The sequence below is a fragment of the Condylura cristata genome, unplaced genomic scaffold, assembly GCF_000260355.1.
Source record: "Condylura cristata isolate star-nosed mole 26May11 unplaced genomic scaffold, ConCri1.0 scaffold00018, whole genome shotgun sequence".
In the NCBI taxonomy this organism is placed as follows: domain Eukaryota; kingdom Metazoa; phylum Chordata; class Mammalia; order Eulipotyphla; family Talpidae; genus Condylura; species Condylura cristata.
In genome coordinates this window covers 32,233,002-32,252,987 of record NW_004567119.1, presented here as the reverse complement: position 1 = coordinate 32,252,987, position 19,986 = coordinate 32,233,002, and the positions used below count along the sequence as shown (strand labels likewise).

The 19,986-nt window shown below is 35.4% G+C and overlaps 1 protein-coding gene across 3 annotated transcripts; it reads right to left on the bottom strand.

The window, feature by feature from the left end:
- Positions 1-244: 244 nt before the first annotated feature.
- On the bottom strand, positions 245-19,976 carry TROVE2 (TROVE domain family, member 2). 3 transcript variants are annotated; one of them, XM_012726897.1, is made up of 9 exons: positions 19,910-19,976; positions 13,387-13,986; positions 10,526-10,746; positions 9,767-9,913; positions 9,429-9,566; positions 7,809-7,925; positions 6,781-6,894; positions 6,409-6,555; positions 245-5,226 (listed from the first exon to the last, which is right to left on the bottom strand). In XM_012726897.1, the coding sequence occupies exons 2-9, from the start codon at positions 13,964-13,966 to the stop codon at positions 5,074-5,076; spliced, it is 1,617 nt and encodes a 538-aa protein (XP_012582351.1). In that variant the 5' UTR covers positions 13,967-13,986; positions 19,910-19,976; the 3' UTR covers positions 245-5,073. The 3 variants fall into 3 exon arrangements, with proteins under 3 accessions (XP_012582351.1, XP_012582350.1, XP_012582352.1); XM_012726896.1 differs by lacking the exon at positions 19,910-19,976 and adding an exon at positions 19,495-19,659; XM_012726898.1 differs by lacking the exon at positions 19,910-19,976 and adding an exon at positions 19,129-19,189.
- Positions 19,977-19,986: the final 10 nt, after the last annotated feature.

Here is a 19,986-nt window from a genome sequence, read left to right as displayed (position 1 = left end):
GTGAACAGACCTTATGGAAAGTAACTGTATTCCTGCATTTGAGAGCTAGTCATATTTTAAGGCAGCCAGAAGGTTCACTTTTCACTTTAAGGCTCTTGCATAAATTTTATTCTATGCAGGTATTATTCTGTGTAATTTAAAGTCACCAAGTGGTCAATTATGAAAATCAAAGCCTCTATATAAAACAAATGGACAGTTTAGAACTAGAGTATTACACATGCTTCCCCCAGCCATATTTTTGTTTAAAAGATATTTCATCAAGTCATCCTTTGGAGAATTGCAGTGTCAGAAGCTGGCCATATAAAGAAAATATAACTCAAATCTATCACAAAAGTTATGTCTCATCACACCATATCAAATTACATATAGTCCTTATCAGCATAACAGGGCAACAAAAACATTTTTCTTGGTTATTTTTCATTATTTGTGTAAGAATTAAAAATTTAATTTGCCATATATGGATTCTAAACCATTTACACTGCAAATAAAGGCAAACACAATAAGTAATTTAATGGAAGTTTCACTGTTGTAGTGATAAAATATTCTATTAAGTATATACAACAATGGTATACAAATAGCAAGGATTTCACCATTTACTACCTTAACAATCCAACTATACATTTAACCTGCAGGTTGTAGCTAACTTATTTCATTTTTTCAAGCAGATTCTGATAATTTCTAGATGTACAGAAATTTAAATATTTTAAAATGAAATATCACATTCATAAAATTGATATGCACTGCTGAATTAAATACAGGGTGGAGGAAAAATCTCTTCAGGGTTAGAAAAACTTTTATACACATTTTTATTTACAAAATTTATTTTCATTGAAAAAAATCACCTTAATTTCAGAGAATTTTGTAATATAATTGCTCTAGTTTTTTTTTGTTTCTACCAGTATCCAGTAGGTGGTATTATTCAGGATCTAGGAAAATGTGTAATTTTTAATACTTTTATTCAAACAGACCTAACTACATTACCTTTATACATGGAAAATATTACTATGGGATTAACTTCTTAATTTTTCAAAAAGCAGTAAAAAATTCACCAATTAAAAAAAAATCATTGACTGAATATGTTATTTACAAGGTCTTTTAGGTGACAAGCCATTTATATATAAGCTGAGTAAAGATTTTGAACAGTGGCTTTTGTAATTAAAAGAAAGAACAGAAACATTATGTTTTTGGAAAGTATATGCATTGACCTTTTACCAGGCATATCTCTAACTGCAAAGGTTGAAAAATGATACTTAAAGGTCCCCAAATTTCTGCAAACATCTAATATACAATGTAACTTGATTTTGGGAGAGAATATATCTACCCAATTATTGTTTCAATTAACTACCCACTTTAAGTTTGAAAAAATGAGATCTTAAATCTATATGGGGTAAAAAGCAACCTGCAAAACACACATTCCAAACCTAAGTGAGTGACTTTATTTATTAGCCAAACATAAGACTGGAAGAAGAGAAGGCAGTAATGTTAAGAGACACGGATTATAAGAAGAAAAATAAGATATAAAAGTAATCTTCTAATAAATGAGATTTCCCCTGGAGGTATAACAAATCACCCTAAAATTGTGTATACAAAACCAGAACTTTTTCACTTTTGGTTAACTACTTCTAAGTCATCACTTACCAAGATATTTGTACTTGTTGGTAAAATATCTTTAGGTAAAATACTGCCAAGTTCAACAAGAGATCACAAAGATTTAATTATTTTAATAAAGGTCTATTGTGCTTTTAAAGTTCCTCACTTAAATTGTCAGATGCCCAGATTTATCAGATATTCTGCTTAAATTTCCAAAATAACTTAGATTTTGCAAAATCTCAGAAAACAAGATATCTGATAAGGGTTATTTTTATCTTATTTTGTGTAGATTTACCTTTTATTTTAAAAAAGTAAGTAAATGTTAATATTATCTCATTTAGAGCATGCGTGTGTTTTCCAAGGGGAGCTAAGACTTGGGATATAGAGATTTCTTAGTTAATATTCACTTTCACTGTGAAAATTTTTCCACTCAAAAAAGTGGTTTTAAAAAACAAGCCTACTGAGTTATTTGTCCTAAAACATTGTGTCTTTTAAAATATATATCCTAATAGAATATTATTCATTTAAAAAGTTTAATTTGTATTGCAAGTCTTCCTCCCACTTTAGACTTTTACATTGATAGTAAATCACTGATTATTCTTTGATCAAATCATCAGATGTTTTTAATGGCAGCAAAACTGAATCACATATACTTAATGGATGTCTATAGCTATATGAAGTTACATAAAACAAGAGGTTCCAGAGGATTAACACTAAATTCCATTCACTAGTCTTCTTCAAAGCTAATATTCTCCCATATTAACAGTTAATAATGTAAGCAATGTTAATAGAATTTCCAAGAAAATTCAACTAGGGTGAGATATTAGTTTTTGTTTCACTAATTACAACTATATCATGAAGATATTTACATATTTTCTAGGAAATAGTTTATTTTTCTTAGAATTGTTTTAAAAAGCAACATTTCCTTATATATTAATGTAGAAGTAACCCAAAAGCAATTCAGAACATAAAACTTGTTTATTGTTTGAGTACATTTTATTAATGATGTGGTAAAATTTTTGTTTCACTTTTTTTATAGGATTACGTTGCATAGGAATACAGGTAATCAAAAGATTGTGCTTAAGGATTACTATGAAATACAAAATCATACAATGTTCACAATTTGTTGTTCTACTTCTAAAGCAATCATGTATATACATTATTTCCTACTATTTTAAAAAGATAAAAAGTCTTGAATAACTTTCTTTTATTCCCTATTCTTATGAGTTTATGTTTTTCCATTTAATGGGGAAATGAATAATGGAGATGAATATTGGAAGAAATAAAGATTTCTAGGTCTAGTGGTTAAAGCCACAGTCTAAAGGACCTCAGGTTCGTTACAAAATTAAAAATTAGCTTTAAGTTTTCTGAGCTGTTTTCCAGTTCTAAAATTCCATGATTTAAAAAATAAAATTACCGTCTGTGGTAGATCTTATTTTCCTCTGTTAAATCTTATATTAGTTCACTTAATTGCACTTACTTAAAGGTCACATCTAATCTTATTTCTTTGATAAATTTAATATTAGCTGGTAAGTAAATCTGTCTGAAAGCTCTGTACAACAGTTCACAACTGAAGGACATAAAATTTTACACTCTATTCCATTTACAGTTTCTACTAGAATACTAAGATTATAATTTTTAATTTAATATGATCTTGGGTTCACTTAAGGAATTTAAGAGCAATTATGTATTTCTACTAGGTCCTTTTAGCTTAAATTTAATTAGCACATAATATTTTCATGTATCAAAAGTAGCTAATATGTTAAATCCAATGCTTGTCACTGTTAAAGAATGGCATCAGAAGTGAAGTGTTTTTTTGTTTTTTTTTTTTGAGGTGGGGTATGCTAGTAGCTTTTCTGACTAAAAATTTCTTAGGAAAATCATATTTACAAACTGCTAATAATTGCCATTCAGGAACAGCTACATATCAGAGTTAGCTTTAATATGTCAAATAAGCTTAAGGAACATTTCTTATCACTCCTAGAGCCCAAAATGCCCATAAAAAGATTAGAAAATACCTACTAAATTCTAACAATACTAAAGATTCCCTTGTTTCCCAAATTGAAAACCTCTAACCCCCAAACATGTAAAAGGCTGTAATTTATTAATTTCACTTTCCTTGTAACTGTAAGAAGGGCTTTATAAATCCCCAGTAAATCCTTAATATTTAAATAGTAATAAAAATTGCAATTTAGTGTTATCTTAGACAACCGTAATGTTATCATGAGCAAAGACAGTCATTTCAATAGGTTAAACTCCCCACAAAGATGGGATACATAAAAAAAATAATGTACCTTAGAAAAATGAAAAGGAAGTTTAATATACACAAACAGAACAATTAATTTCTTACATATGGTTAATGGTAATGTGCTACTCAAAAGTTGCCTTTCAAATATGAAAGGCAGAGTTTGTTTTATTATTTTCTACACTATCAAAAAAAGGAATGTTTTGTCACAAAATGAATAATGGACAAAGAGATAAGAGGCCATGTTTACAAGTAGAAAATATCTAAAATTCATTGATGACTGGCTAAAAAAGTTAAAATTAGAACAATTATTTTAATGTAATAAAAAAGGTCATTTGGCTATAGTTGCAATTTTGTCATGTTTTTAGCATATGAGTGGGGGCTTTAAGTGCTTGAAGACTGTTATTTTCATTTGAAGAATATGAAAAAAATTTGTGACTGCACGTGGCTAAACTGTTATAGTTCAGAGAAAACTGTCATGCCCTTCAAACGCTGCAATAAAATACACCAAAACAAACAAAAAAGCCAACCAAATAGACTTCCTCAGAAGCCACACACCTTAGCCCTTTCTCAGCGGTAACCATGTTTCTGGTTAGTAGTAATAATTCTACAAGTTTAAGTGAAATATCTGAAACAAAACTGTTTCTAAGAAACTCAGAAAGCTACTTCTGCAGTCTTCAAAAACTTTTTAAAAGAAATCTTTTAAACTCATTTATAAGTTAATGTCTTTTTTTCTAACCCCCTTGGTAAAAAACTTTACAGATAAATTTCATATTCCATCACAGTTACATGGTCCAGTGCATTTCAGAATATTTGGACATTATCAAAGCTGTCCTTTCCCAATGAAAACATTTAAGAAAACATTAAGCGCTTCTTAAAGCAAGTGACATGATATGGAGCTACTTACACTTTTAGCTCTTCTTTTAAGTACAAGTGATTATTCATCAAAGCAAAACTGACAATTTTTTCATTATCTATCAACAAGTTCTCTATTCAATAGAGAAAGCTACATACAGTGTATTTGATGCTATTTCCCAAGAACTGGCGTTGTAGATAGAAAAACTTTGGGTTCATCTCATTTTTCTTTCTTTTTTTGGTAAAGTAAATTTTTTTGTTATGAACATACCACCATCTTATCTTCTTTCATTGGATTAAGATTAGCTGGGAAGTAGCTGTGTATTTCTAACAAGATCACTGATGTCAGTGGACCTGACCTCTTAGATCATGGTGGTGCTTAGTTAAATCACATCCAATGTGAAATTTCGAATTACATCCAGAGCTCCGGTATCAAAGCCACACATATCCAGCATGCCCCTATCATCTGGATCTGCAATGGTAAAACCATTGGAGGTCATTCCACAAACAATCAACTTAGATGGAATAGCCATTTTCTGTAGGAAAAGAGAAAAACACATCAAGAAATTATGCTGTATGTAAAAGCAAATAACACCCAAAATCAAAATATTACTAATTCTATAACAGCTTTTGGTTAGTGTCAGATATTTTTCTCTCTACAAAATCTGCCAATCTTTCAGAGCCAGACCATGTGATCTTCAGACAAGAAAACAAGTTCATGTAAACAACCTATCTGAAATATAAGGGCATATTTGTCTAGGATTATCAGTTTTTGGTCGGACTCTGTTGTGTATAAATTCCTGTATCAGGTTGATCTTGACTTTGCAGGTCACACGTAAGAATTTCTTTCTACAGCTATGATTTAAAGGTAAATGACTGAGTGGACATTATGTCAGATACCACAATGATTAAATAATGTTTCATATAACAACCCTAAAAAGTATTTAGTACCATTAATTACTATGTTATAAAGAAGTGGCTTACTACTATGACATAAAGCTAAATCAAAGGTCATGGACAAGAACATAAAAGTATCCATAATTCCCAAGACAAAGGCTGCAGCTTTAATTTTATGTAGTCTTTTACCAAAACCCAGAAATGATACTTTACTATTTCAAGGAATACACAGAATCATTAGAACATTCATAGTTAAGGTAAAATAAATTATTATTATTACTTTAAAAAAAAGATTTATTTACTTATGCATACAAGAACTAGGGTCTCGGCCAGAATTGTGGGGAGGGGGTGAGAGGATTTACCAGAGACACAGTGGTGAGCAGAAGAGGTGGATCTACTGAAATATACTGCTGAGGGGAGCAGCGGGAGAGACAGGAGAGAGGTCTGCTGTGCCTTGTGGGTCAGCTACCTGGCCAAGGATCGAACTTATGCCACAGTGGCTGGCGACAGCTTGATAGTGCTGCAACTGTAACCATTGAGCCACCAGGGAGGCCTCTAAAATAAATTATTTTGATTAATACCAAAAATAATGCTTGTAAAGGATATTCTCAGTAACATACAGAATTAGAACTGGTTGAAAAAATTACATAAGTATAACATAAAAAGCCAATACTTGTTCACTTCAAGTGCTACTGAGTCCAGAATTAGCAGTGTATTCCTCCTACCAATAGTACAGACCTATTTTCAGTAACATTCTTGAAAAATATGTTTGAGAATCAAGTCTTACTTGGGGTGACAAAGAATATTAGAATTTGTTTTACCCTTCGATACTCCCTCAGAGCCACGGCAGGGTGGATGCGGCCAGCAAAGGTCTCATTATCAGTGAACACAATGAAGACGTCAGCAGCTGTGTGAGTCTTCTCAGCCCATATCATTGGAAGCGCACAGTCAGTGCCCCCTGCTGGGATCTACACAGAATAAAAACATGAATTAAAAATAAATTGTCCAGTTTCCACACAGAGATGTCTGAAATCATGAAATACTAAAAAGAAAAAAAGAGGGAAAACCTACCTTTTACATTATCATTTTTCCTTAGAGCCAATCACTTTTTCTCATATATTCACTAACACCATGTACAACACAGTACAAAATTATTATACATATTAAGTAAATGTAATAAAACAGTTTCTTACCTGATTCATAGACATTAAAACCTGTTGTAAGGTCATATCTATAGTCACTGGACATGGTACCATTTCATCTGAAAAAGCAACTATGTATGAATCTTTTTCTGTTCGTGTGACAATCTGAAAAATTCAATGGTAGTGACTGTCAGCAGATCTGTGGGGATTCGGCTATAGTTCATAAAACACACTATGATGAACATCTTGCTTCTAAATAATGTTACTGGCTTGGAAACACAATGGAAGTGCCATAGCTTTTAAAGTAATTTCATAAACGCTTAGAACTGGTTTTCATATCAATCCTTTGAGGCAAGTAAATGCAACAGTAACCCCTTAACCATAGAAGACAAGTTACAAGACTCCCAGAAGATGCCTGAAATTATGGGTAGGACCAAATCCTATAGATAATGCATTTTTTCCTACATATACATACTCATGATATAGTTTCTAAGTTAGGTGTAGTAAGAGATTAACAACAATAACTAGCAAGAAAACAGAATTATAACACTATGATGATCAGGTGAAAGTGGTCTCAATCTCTCAGATATCTTATTCCATTTAAAATTTTGGATCACAGTTGACAATGATAAACAAACTGAAGAAAAGGGAGGACTGCTACATATATATTCTTCTTCTCATTGTATTAAGGACTAAAGAAGAGACGAAACTTGCTATACAGTGACATCCTAGTCTGACTCTTTTGTCTTTTACTATTGGGTCTCTAACATTTATCTTCCAAATTTATCGGTTTCTCTAAGCATTACTATCTTTTTCAAAAACAGGGTTAATAATTTAATCTTTGGTTACAAAAATGAAAAATTTCTATTATGACTATTTAGAACATGCTCTTTCAATATACTTATTCTTTATACCTAAGTATGTTTATTACATACACATAGAAAATGTGCCCAAAAAACAGACATGATACAAAAAATTAGAAATGTAAATCTAAATCAAAATTCATGTTACAGCTTTATCCCACAGTAAATCTGCTTTATTTATTGGCTAAAATTCTGCATTGTCTTAAGTGTTCTCACCATGCACATTGCTGCAGCAACTGTACTGGCACTGAGCACACTACCCAAAACTCTTTGGCTCATAGAAGCACTAACATCAACAGCCAGCAAGAAACGTTTTCCAGTTGGCTCAATAGTCTAAAGAGAAAACAGAATAAAACAACTGTTGAAAACAATCATAGTAATTAGAAAGTTTTAATTTCTAATAAACTGTATTTACTTATCTTTCATCCAAAAGACAAAGAAAATCTTCTATTTTTGGAATCACAATTAGCTGACAGTTGTTTAAAATTCTTATGAACATCCAAAAGCCCAGTAGTTTCGATTTGGTGATTAATGATGTTCAGAACCTTTTCATGTGTTTGTTGGCTAACTGTGTATCTTCCTGAAAGATCTCTTCAAGCACTGTGTCCATTTTTTAATTTGGTTGTTAGTATTATTGCTACTCATTTGTAGTTTTTAAAATCTTTGCAGACTTACAAAATTTTCTCCCACTCTGTAGATTGTGTCTTAACCCTTTTGGTAGTGTACGTTGATGCATGTTAGTTTAAAATCTTCATCAATTATCTTTTTCTTTTGTTGCCTTTGCTTCTTGTGTTAATCTAAGAATCTATAGCCATATCTAGGTTTTAGCCCTTAAATAAAGGTAGTTGATCCATTTTGAGCTCATTTTTATATATGGTGTAAAGTAATGGTCTAACTTCATTCTTTTCTTTTTTAAAGATTCATTTATTTATGCATACAGAACTGGAGTATAAGCCAGAGGTGAAGGAGCAGTGAGAGGATTCAGCAGAGACAAGGTGGGAAGCAGAACAGGCAGACCGACAAAGTACACCTCTGAGGGGAGCAGCAGTTGAGACAAGAGAGTCTGCCATGACATGTGGGTCACCTCCATGACCAGGTATCGAACTTGTTTTGCAGCTAGCTTTGTTGTGCTTGAGCCCCAGGGAGGGTCCCTAACTTAATTCTTTTGCATGTGTATATACTTGTCTCACTACTAACTTTAGGGGAAAGGATTTCAATCTTTCATCATTTGAGTATGAGACAGCCATAGATTTTTAATAAATGACCTTATCATAATAAGGAACCTCATTTCTGTTCCTACTGTATTAAGTGTACTTTTTTTAAACATGAAAAAATACTGAAGTTTTATAAATGCATTTTTCTGCAGTCAATTGAAATGATCATTTTGTTTTGTCTTTTCACCCTATCAATGTAATATATTACAATGATTGATTTTCACCTTGAACCATGCTTGATAATAAATCTCACCTGTATAATCCTTTTGACGTGCTGCTTGATTTGGCTGCTAGTGTTTTGCAGAGTAGCATGAAAACTTTAAAACCAAACATTTTAACTTACAGCTCTGAAGTAGGATTTTCATTAAAAACAAAAACCAAAAAATTTCCTATCAAGACAGATGAGAGCTACAATAGCACATATTAACAAGACAGAAGACCAAGTCAGAGGACTTCATGAGAATGCAAAACCTTTAATTTGGCAATTTAAAACAAGCATCAAAAATGTTTAAACTATTAATATTGCCTTTAAAATGTGTTTTCACCAAAGACATTAAGTCCTTAGTTGGACATATTTTTTTTTTTTTGGACATATTTTTAAAAACAAAAATCAAACCACTACCTTAAAAGTTTTGTAAAAAGCAGCATCCAACGCTTTGACGATTTCTTCATCAGGGTGCCACTTCAGTTTTCCTCTGAGCCCATGACCTGATTTATAAGTTTCTAATGCAATTAAAACATGAAATGGATGTATACGAGCCTAGAAACAAGATAAAGATACAGTGTAATTGTATAAGTCAAATAAAAATGTTAACTGGGTTTCTTTCTTGAATTTTTATCATAAAAATTAGAACATATTGATCTATAAAATGAAATCAAAACACCTAAAATTTTCAGATTGCTTTTCAAAAATTAAGTCAACTTTTTAAATTGCTAACAGCTAACAAAGATAATGTTTACCTTTTTCAACAGTTTTTCATTACATAACTTTTCACATACTAGTGATACTTCGGAATTTCCTGGTTCAAGCACCGAATTGGCAGTCATTTTTCCTAGATTCCTTAATAATGCAGTAAGAGGCATTTCTTGTAACAAAGCCTTCCACACCTATTGTAGTAACAGAAATATAAGGAAATAAAATGAAATGAATCACTGTACCATTAGTATTATTTACACAGAAGAAGTGGAGTGAACCCCAGAGATGCTGGGGGTGGTGAGAGGATTCATTAGAGATAGAATGGGGAACAAACAAGCAGAGTTACTGACATACACTACTAAAGGGAGTAGGGACAAGACAGGAGAGGTCTGTTGCCAACATATGGGTTAGCTCCCTGGCCAGGGATTGAACTCAGGCAATCAGGGTGATAGTTCTGAGACAAACTCTAGGCCACCAGGGAGTCCCCTGTAACATAATTATATCAAGAATAGTAATACTATATTTTCTAAGGTTCTCAATGGGATTCAGAGAACATACTAAATCAAAATTTTTATGAGCTGGTCAAAGATTTGACAAAAAAATTAACACGCTCTTTATTATAGTAAGAAATTAAGTCTATTTAATGAACAAATTACTTAGAAAATTTTTATTGGTTAACAGTGCAAAATAACCAGTACATTTTCTGGGGTGGGACCAACATTTATTGAGTGCCAGCTACATATATTATGTATTAGGCATTAAAAATAAACATTACAAGATAGCATATTCTAATTTTTACTTACCTCTTTAGACTTTAAGTGATTTGTTAGAAGATGTTCCCTAACTAATCTATGTTCTTCTATTAGATGAATGACTTCCAGGTCATCTTTTGTGCGCTTCACTTTCTCTACAGCTTCCAAATATTTTAATAATTTTTCAGCCTCCACAGAAAGTGCTTTTTCTTTATATAATTCATGGACCTCTTTCCAGCCCTTTGTAATATATTTGGTCACAATAGCAAGTCCTTTAACAAATAAGAAATTGAAAAGGTATGTAGGGTTACCAAGTAAAAATTTAGAGCATGTTTACTGAGAATGCATCGTGTAACAAACATACACACAAGAGTTAACTCACATTTAAACAACTAATTTTACTTATTCTTTCAGAACTGCCTCACTGATTTATTTATGCATATAAGAACTGGGGTACAGGCCAGAGGTGTGAGGGACAAGAGGTTTCACCAGAGACAGAGCAGGTAACAAAGCAGGCAGACTGACTGAAATACACTGCTGGGGGGAACAGCAAGTGAGACAAGAGATGTCTGCTGTGCCTGTGGGTCAGCTCCCTGTTTGGGGATCAAAATTACGATGCAGTGGCTGCAGATAGCTTCATAGTGCTGTCTTTAACCCCTGTGGCACCAGGGAGGGCCCACTGTTTAATTTTGAAAAGAAAACTCATATATCCTAACTCATTCACTACAGAGCTTTTTGTGTATTTATGCGAGAAACCTACATAGAAACTTTCACCCTCAGGTTTACATTCCTAGAACAAGTTACAAGAGTCCAAATCTATCTCAATCTCATGTTCACTTGTTCCTTTAAGCTGCTGAATAAAAATACATTTATAAATAGCAGAGATAAGAGGAAGTGAATAGGTATTAAATTTTTTTTTTTTAAGTTGAAAAATCATAACAGGCCAAATTAAAAAAAGAAAAAGTAAGAAATGTGTTCATCTCCTTTATAACTTTGGATTAGGGCTGCTTAAAAAATTTGAGTTGCAGCCTGTCAATAAACTGCTGTGATCATTTTAGGCCTTAGTTTCTACTTCTGTAGAAGGGGTAGGATTAAATTATTAAATTTAAAGGTCTATAAGGAAAGCTATTTAAAATAAATTAATCAGGCTATGATGATATGAGGGTCAAGACTGTGGTGAACTAAAGAGAGCATGCCTCGACAGATGTCTTAGTGAATACTGACTTAGAGATTCCAAAAAAGTCTATCTTCAAGAAAAGCCAGAATATGGATTTTCATGTGCTGTTTTCTGATTTTGCTGAATATTGGCAAAGCATTTCTTCCTAAAATACTGTGCAAGCCAAATAAACTACATCTCTAAGGCAAACAAAGCATATCTATTTCTAAATGCTAACATTTTTTGAGCAAAAGTTAATATTAATATGCAAAAATTTTTGAGAATCAGCTAATTTCTAGTACAAACTCTGACACTGTATTAAATGACTAAATATTTGACATGATCATGTCTTCTTTATCTTACTAATCAAAACAAAACTTCCTTAAAGGCAGTCTTTTATTATTTTCATTCTGCCTAAGCTCCAGAACTGTTTAGGCCACATTGTAGAAGCACAAATAAATATTTGATTAACTGAATTTGAATACTGACTTGTTCTGTTTTAAATATTCATTTCATCAAGGTATTAAAATATTACTTTTTCCAGTAGCTTACATAGTCTGTTTTCAAATTCATTTTACTCTGAGATGTCTAGGAATGTTTTTTTTTTTAAAGATTTATTTATTTGTGCATTAAAGAGCTGGGGTGCAGCCAGAGTTGTGGGATGTGGACGAGGGTGAGAGGATTCACCAGATATAAGAGTAGGGAGCAGAAATGGGCAGATCTACTGAAATATACTTTGAGGGGAACAACAAGGGAGACAAGAAAGATCTACTACTGTGGAGAGCTTCATAGTGCTGTGCTAAAACACTTGTGCCACCAGGGAGCTCCAGTCTAGGAGTCCTTCATGTGTAAACAGAATACTGTTATGATTATAATATCCTCAAAATGTTAGAATCTGAGATATGGGAATTAACTTAAGAAATATCTACTCATCTCTTATTAATTAGATGGAAGCACAGGTTATTAGCAAAAATTCAGAAACTATTATGTTGAATTAGAACTAGCACTTTAGAGTTTTTCCTTGTGGTCTAGTACTTGCCCCTCATCTTAGTGGTTGCTTTTTACAATTTCATACTGACATAAAAAATATGTGGATATGTGGATGTTTGTTGAAATTTATACTTGAAATTATTCCTGCCCAAAGTTTTTCTGATTTCCCTTCTAAGATTTATGTAATTACTATGAATTCAACTAACTTCTCAAGATTCTCTTCCCATAGACATAAGAAAAACTGTCCCAAGTTACCACGTCCCCTGGCTGACTGGTTGGAGACAATTAACATCCTGAATTGTTAAGTTCAGCACTATCTCAGGAAGCCTTTAGGTTCCATGCAACATATGTCCTAGGAAGACAGGGAGGGAAAAAAAATGGTAAGGGGCAGAGCAGTACAGCCTGGCTATTAGTCATCTACTGGCAAGGGGCTGTTTCATTTACAACCTGAATCATGCCCATGCTGATTACATAGCCCATAATCACTTGGGTGCACATGCTGGGTAGCATGGTGACATATATTTAAGATTTGGAATATTAGTCTGTAAATCTGTGATTTGATTATCAATTATTAATTATTAATGTCTGGAGAGCTGGTGGGAGATGTTTAATTCCAGGTTGGCATTACACATATTTGAATTAACTGTGTGTTTTGAGAACAAAAGGCTATTTCTAGAAAATATATAATTACATTATGTCAAATAAAATTTGCTGCTTATTAGAGATCTTTACCCTCAACCCAACCCCATGAAGATCTTATGCTTACCTTCACTGGAAGGTTTTAGATGTGACAATCTTAATAAATCTTTGTGAGACCAGCCATTTCTCTGTTTGTATTTTGTAACTGCCAGAGCAAGGGCCATCCCACCTTTTTCATTGTACCAGTCTGCTATCGCCTTTCGGAGGGCTCGACCCCACATGCCACACTTCATGCTTTCCTTCAGATCTTTCTTAAACTGGATGAAAGTAAACAGATGTGTAGGAATGCGGCAAACTTCAGAGACAGCTTTAAATGCAGCCTGTTTTGTGCTTATGTCAGAACACTGGGAACAAATGGCCAGTGCAAAGAGCATAGGCTCCTGCTTTGCGGTTCTACCTTCTTGACTAAATGACTTTATTTCTTGTATTACTTCACATCCTCTGCCATCTTCAATCAATCTAATTAAAGCTTCAGCATTTTCAAGGCCCAATTTCTGTTCTTTGATATAGTAGGTTCCACTTTCAGAACCAAAACATAAGAACCGATGGAGTCGATTCATATCAGTGACTTGCCACACACAGCCATCTTCAGAATTGGCAATCTGCTTCTCATTCAGTGGTTGCATTTGGTTTACTGATTCTTCCATTTTTCTGTCTTTGAGGAGACCTATCAAAAAAAAAAAAAAGCAGAATGTTATTACAACTACACAGAAACAGTAAAATTATAAAAAGACAAGTAATATTTCTTGATCTATTTGTTGAAATCTGCTATTGTAGTCTTTAACACTATTTCTTAAACTTAGTGATGTACAATAATCAGAAGTAAAAACTAGTAAGTCAACCCTCCCTGGCGGCACAGCGGGTTAAAGTGCAGCACGGAGAAGCTAAAGCCACTTCACTATGAGTTCGATCCCCGCCCCAGAGGTGACCCACATGGGTGGCAGACCTCTCCTGACCCGCCCACTGCTCTCCTCAGCAGTGTGCTTCGTTGATCTGTCTGTTCTGCTTCCCACTGTCTCTGGTGAATCCTCTCATAGCCCCTGCACCTCTGGCCTGTACCCCAGTTCTGTATGCACAAATAAATAAATAAATCTTAAAACAACAACAACAACAAAAACCTAGTAAGTCATATTTTTAAGACTGCATTTGTTGCTGTAGCAACTAAGTAGGCATGCTAGCATAAGGCTCCTGAGGCCTAGAGAAAAGAATCAATGGGGCAGAGAAGGCGCCACTAGTGGCTGACACTAAGAAAAATCTATTCCTGAATAGGTTGAGTATTCAACATCCATTTTTTTCCATTCCCTCCTCCTCTCCTCTCCTTTCTCAAGCAGTCAAGTTTTTCACAGAAGGCTACGTAAAGCTCCGAAGAATAAATTTTGATTGCTCTAAACCTGTGGTTCTCAAACTGTATCAGAATTACCCCAAGTGATAGTTAAAACATACAATGTTGGGTTCTAGCTAACACTTCCACAAGTTTCTTTCTTAATCTTCATGTCTAGGGTGAGGAACAAGCATTTGTATGTATCACAAGTTATCATCATTCTTCTTGCCACATGACTGGTATAGACAGGCCCTGGGCATGTCACAGCTCCAGCCAGTATGAAATGGTAGTAAGTCCAAGTAAGAAAGTGGTTGGGAGCTGGAGGAAAATCTTTTTATGTTTTAAGGCAGGACACTAGGTTGAAGTTGAGAGACTGATTTTGGAGAGTGAACACAGTATAGAAAGGGGTAACAAAAGGAATGAGATTCCTGAAAGAAAGGGGACTGAATGAGTTTTAGGGCATTCAAAACTGACTCACTGACAGCAAAAGACAAAACTCCTACACTAAGTGTTATGGGTAAAGACTGGTTTGAGGAAAGAGAGGATAGGGAACCAAGGGAGCTCCCTACATGGGGAGGGGTGGAAGGTAAGGGAGCAATAAAAGACTGGACCTCAAAAGGGAATAATTATGCAGGAGTGGGGTTAAGCCCTGGGGAGAATGGAGAACCTCACATTTCTACGACCATTTGAATTGTGTTGGAAATGTCAATGCTCCACATACAGTGGGGTGTAACTCAGCTCATGTCAGTGCAGTAAGTCAGAGATAAGTGACCCAACCATATAACACCCTGGGAACATTAGTTACTGACTGTGGCACAGGCGGAAACGCTGAGTACAGGGGCGCTGCTGCTTCTACTTAGCCTTGACCCTTTTCAATACGGCCATCACCTCTGCCTAGCAATTCAAAAAACTTTGTAAGACTAACAGGTTTCTCAAAGATCAATACCTTAATTGCTAAGGTAGAAAATTTTATATTATTTTCATCTTTATACTGCATTTGACATTGTTTCTCCTTTAGGTTTTACAAAAATACTCTTTTGCGGTACTTCAACCTGGCTATTTCTATTGTTTGTTAGCTCAATAATACTGAAATGACATTTAATATTAAGACTGTTCCACTATACTAGCTGTCTTGCACCAAGGTCCCAGTGGTGACATTCAAAGGTTCCCCTCCAGAGGAGACTCCCAGGGGAGGGGGGCAAGTGGGGAGATGGATAAGCATGGTTTACATTGTTAATTGCCCACATTGAGACTTTTTCTAAAACTGGTATTTTAAAGGAAGGAAACACAACTCTAATCCTACTTAGTTATGCTTAAATTTGTATTACCAATTACTTAAAAGTAGTGTTCTAAGAGGAGGAATATACAGTAAGAACTGTTCCTTGCTCTTCAGGAGTCAATAAAATAGTTAGACGTGCTCACAAAAAACAATACAAAGGGGCCCTCCCTGGTGGCGCAGTGGGTTAAAGCACTGCACTGAGAAACTAAAGCCAATTCCGCATGAGTTCGATCCCCGCCCACCCCGGAGGTGACCACATGGCGAGGCAGACCTCTCCTGACCCGCCCGCTGCTCCCCTCAGCAGTGTACTTCGGCCATCTGCCTGTTCTGTGCCCCACTCTGTCTCTGGTGAATCCTCTCACCCTCCGCATCTCTGGCCTGTACCCCAGTTTTGTATGAATAAATAAATAAATCTTTAAAAAAAAAATACAAAGGAAAGAATTTGGGGATTTTGAGGTTTGGAATAAGGCCTTCACCCCCCTATATGTGTACATGTAAATTATCCCTTGAAAATAAATCCTGTAATTAGAAGAATAAGTATACTTTATGCAGGTAATGTATATAAAACAAAGAAAAATGAAACAGAGAAAGTAATGAGTTGAATTCACATGTCATTTGAGAACGGTATTTCTAAGTTTTTTTGATATATTTAATAGGAGGTATTCAAATATCTTTTGTAGAACAAGCAGCTAAATGAACTTTTAAATTTAGGGTGACTTAAATCTAGGTGCCGAAAAGAAACCCTGCATGCAATCCTTGTAATTCCTACTATAAGAAATGAAATGAGTTGTTCATACCTGTATCAATGAAGTCTTCACTTTGCACACTATATTAATGATAATTGTTAAGTACATTTACCCTTTCAATATTTCTGCAGGAATGATTGCATAGCTTTTTGTATGCATCTCCAACCATAATTTCCAGGGTGAAACAGAAGAGTGGAATTAATCACATCTACTACCTCTCTTCTTGCTTGTGTAAATTTTAAAGTGAAATATGAAAAACAGAATGCTTTTGAAATAAATGTTACAAAAATCAAAATGTAGTGTGTTCCAAGTTCTCAGAATGGTGGTGATTCTCATGTCACTGTGTGCTGACCTACAAATTATCTTTAAAATTGCTTAGGTTATAAATACATGCATTTAAAAAAAGAAAGAAAAGAGTTATCTGACCTTTGTTCAGGCTCTCTGGAGAGCTTCAAAAACTCTTAGAATTTCCAGAGTAAGATCCTGTGGTATACCAATGAGGTGACTCATTGGGGCCTTAGGATTAAGGCTGGTCACCAGTAATACCAATAATCTGATTAGAGGGCTGGAACTTAGGGCCTCTCAGGATGGGAGAAGTACCCTGAGCTCAACCACAGGGTCAGTGATTTAATCAACCAACCCTAGTAATGAGCCCACACATCAAAGTTCCAGTGTAGCTTCCTGCTTGGTAAACACTCATGTGTGAGGAGGATGAAGTGTTAGGATTCCGCATGGGATTCCCTTCCCTGACCCAGACCCTGGCATACATTTGTCTTTCATCTGATTTCTCATGGATTATATCCCTTATAATAAACGTGTAATACTAAGTAGTGTGCTTTTTAATGAATATGTGAGTTGTAGCAAATCATTGAAGATTGAGAGACCTGAATTTATAGTTGGGGGCCAGAAGTGTGGATAGATTAGACCCCACTTGTAGCCTGTGTGTGAAGTAAGGGGGTGGGCTTTGCTTTTTAATTTGTATGATCCAATGCTAACTCAGGAACTGAACTGAGTTGAACTGTAGGACATAATGACAAAGAATTTATATCAATTCTATATGAAGAACTCAAAAATCAATAATAAAATCATAAATAATTCATAATGCCAATTAAATGGTAAATGAAAAATAATGCCAATTGAAAATAGGCAAAGAATCAGAAAATGATACACAGATGGTCAGTGAACACATAAAAAAAAAAATTGCTCCACACCATTAATCATCAGGAAATGCAACTCAAAACTGCAGTGAGATACCACTTCACAATTACTAGGATCCCTATAATAAAAATGACTACAATATCAGTACTGGTGCGGATTTGGAGAATTCAGAACCCTCACACCTTCCAGGCTATATTCAACCCTTTAAGGAACTTTGGAATGTTCTCCAAAATGATAAGTTGTTTTCTTTTTGTGATGATGAAATGTTCTGAAATTAGAGGATAGTTTTATGATTCTGAATCAAAAAACAAAACAAACAACTGATTTCCAGCAATCCACAGTATGGATCAACAGCACTTCTTCTGATTTATATTCATTAGAACTGGAATAGTCAGAAAAACTTTTACAGTACTAATAACATACTATTTTTGAGGATTCTATTTTTCTTCCATATATGCACCTGAATAGTCCTCTGAAGTCTTTTGATGATTTGTTAGCTGAAGGATATTACCTTTCATTCCAAGAGGTGAAACAAATCTGCAATGCCTTTTCCAACTCAAAGCTAATATAGCTATGAAAGAGTACAGGGCATTTTAAAAGAAACAACAGCACAAAAAACTCGGGCCAGGAATTCCAGTAAGTATCATTTAGACTGGCAACAGACATGTAATACAAAATGGTGAGCAACTGTGCAAACATGAGACAACATGCCTTCCCGAAGGTGTGCATCCTCGGCCAACTGGCTGCCATGTTGTATGCGTCTAGTGTGCCAGACCTCATTTTTCCAAAGAATGGGAAATTTGGATTTTTATGTGAACTCTTAGGGCTAAAGGCTAACAATATAATAATAATAATAATAACTCCCCTTTCCGATTATTTCTAGGATGCGTCAAAGGCTAAAATTTCCACGACACGCATCAAGTTGGGAATCACTTGTTAAGTTTCATCTTTTGATTCTTTAGGGAAAACAGTATCAAGTTCACAGCAATATGACAGACTTTTAAAACAACCACAAATTACTGCAAACATCTTTGGATTGTGGGGACACTATTTCCAGTATGGCTCATACTAAAGACCTCTGAGCCTCAAAAATCGTTGGTTTCAGAATACTTAACAGCAAGATACTGAACAGAATGTCCTTAGTTTGACGGCAGAAACTCGCAGCGAAAACTTAAAAAAGAAGTTTCAATTTTGTTTTAAATTAAAAACTGAATACAAAGTGCAGCATCTACTCCAAAATACGGCCAGGCTTATTTTAAGATAAAAGCTTTCCTATTGTTTTTGCTCAGTAAAAACGATGCTTACTTTGTGGTTTCACAGAGTTTGTAACACAATGCCTCCTAACTTCAGGGCAGCGGCCACCAGTTTGAAAAGCAAGGAATTCGAGTTTTATCCACCAAAGCATTTTTTCCCCTGAAAGCCACAGGCCCTTGGAACTTGCAGCTGCATAAACATATCCTTAAAAAGACTTCCATCGTTAACACTAGTGTTCTTTAAGAACCAGCTGAATGAGGATCATTTCGTGATTCAGTGAAAATAGCCATGTTCCGTTTAACTCATTTAGCCTTGGAAGCATCTTAGATTAATACATTACGTAATTTCAATCCCGTTTTCCTTTGAGGCACCGCATTTTCTTACTCGCGGCTGGACTCCGCGGAAGACCGCACAGACCTTTCTCCGGGTCCCTCGTCCTTCCCTCCAGCACAAATTCGCCGGCCTCCTTCCCCACAAAGATCCTTCTTCCCAAAACCAAGATCCGGGGCAACGCCTCTCGTCGCAGAGCGGCGGGAGGAGGAGGAGGAAGAGGAGGAGTAAAGCGGGCCCTCTGGATGCCGGTCCGTGCGGAGCGGTGCAGAGCACCAGCCGCGGCGTTTTGCTTTGGGAAGGGCCCACCTTCGGGACTTCGGGACCGGGCAAGGCTGGTCCTGCAGCTCCGCCGGTTCCGCTAGCCGGGCCGGACCTGGGCGGAAGCAGGGGCGGGAATACGATGGTTTGCTTCGACCGCTGCTGCCTGGACTCGAGAGGGACAGGGAGGACGCCTAAGACCGCACAAAGGACCCCAGCCGCCCGCCCGCCGTGCCCTCACCTGTGCACGGCGGCCGGCCCTCCGACGCCGCGGCGTTCCAGGAAGAAGCCCTGCGTTGTGGGAAAGATGCAGAGGAA

Bases quoted from the DNA above. Each gene is read 5' to 3' on its own strand.
- TROVE2 (XM_012726897.1), bottom strand. From the start codon at position 13,966: ATGGAAGAATCAGTAAACCAAATGCAACCACTGAATGAGAAGCAGATT. The intron at 9,914-10,525 runs GTAAGTAAAAAT...TTACTACAATAG, and splicing joins ATCACTTAAAGTCTAAAGAG to GTGTGGAAGGCTTTGTTACA. The intron at 7,926-9,428 runs GTAGTGGTTTGA...TTTTCTCTTTAG, and splicing joins CTTTTTACAAAACTTTTAAG to ACTATTGAGCCAACTGGAAA.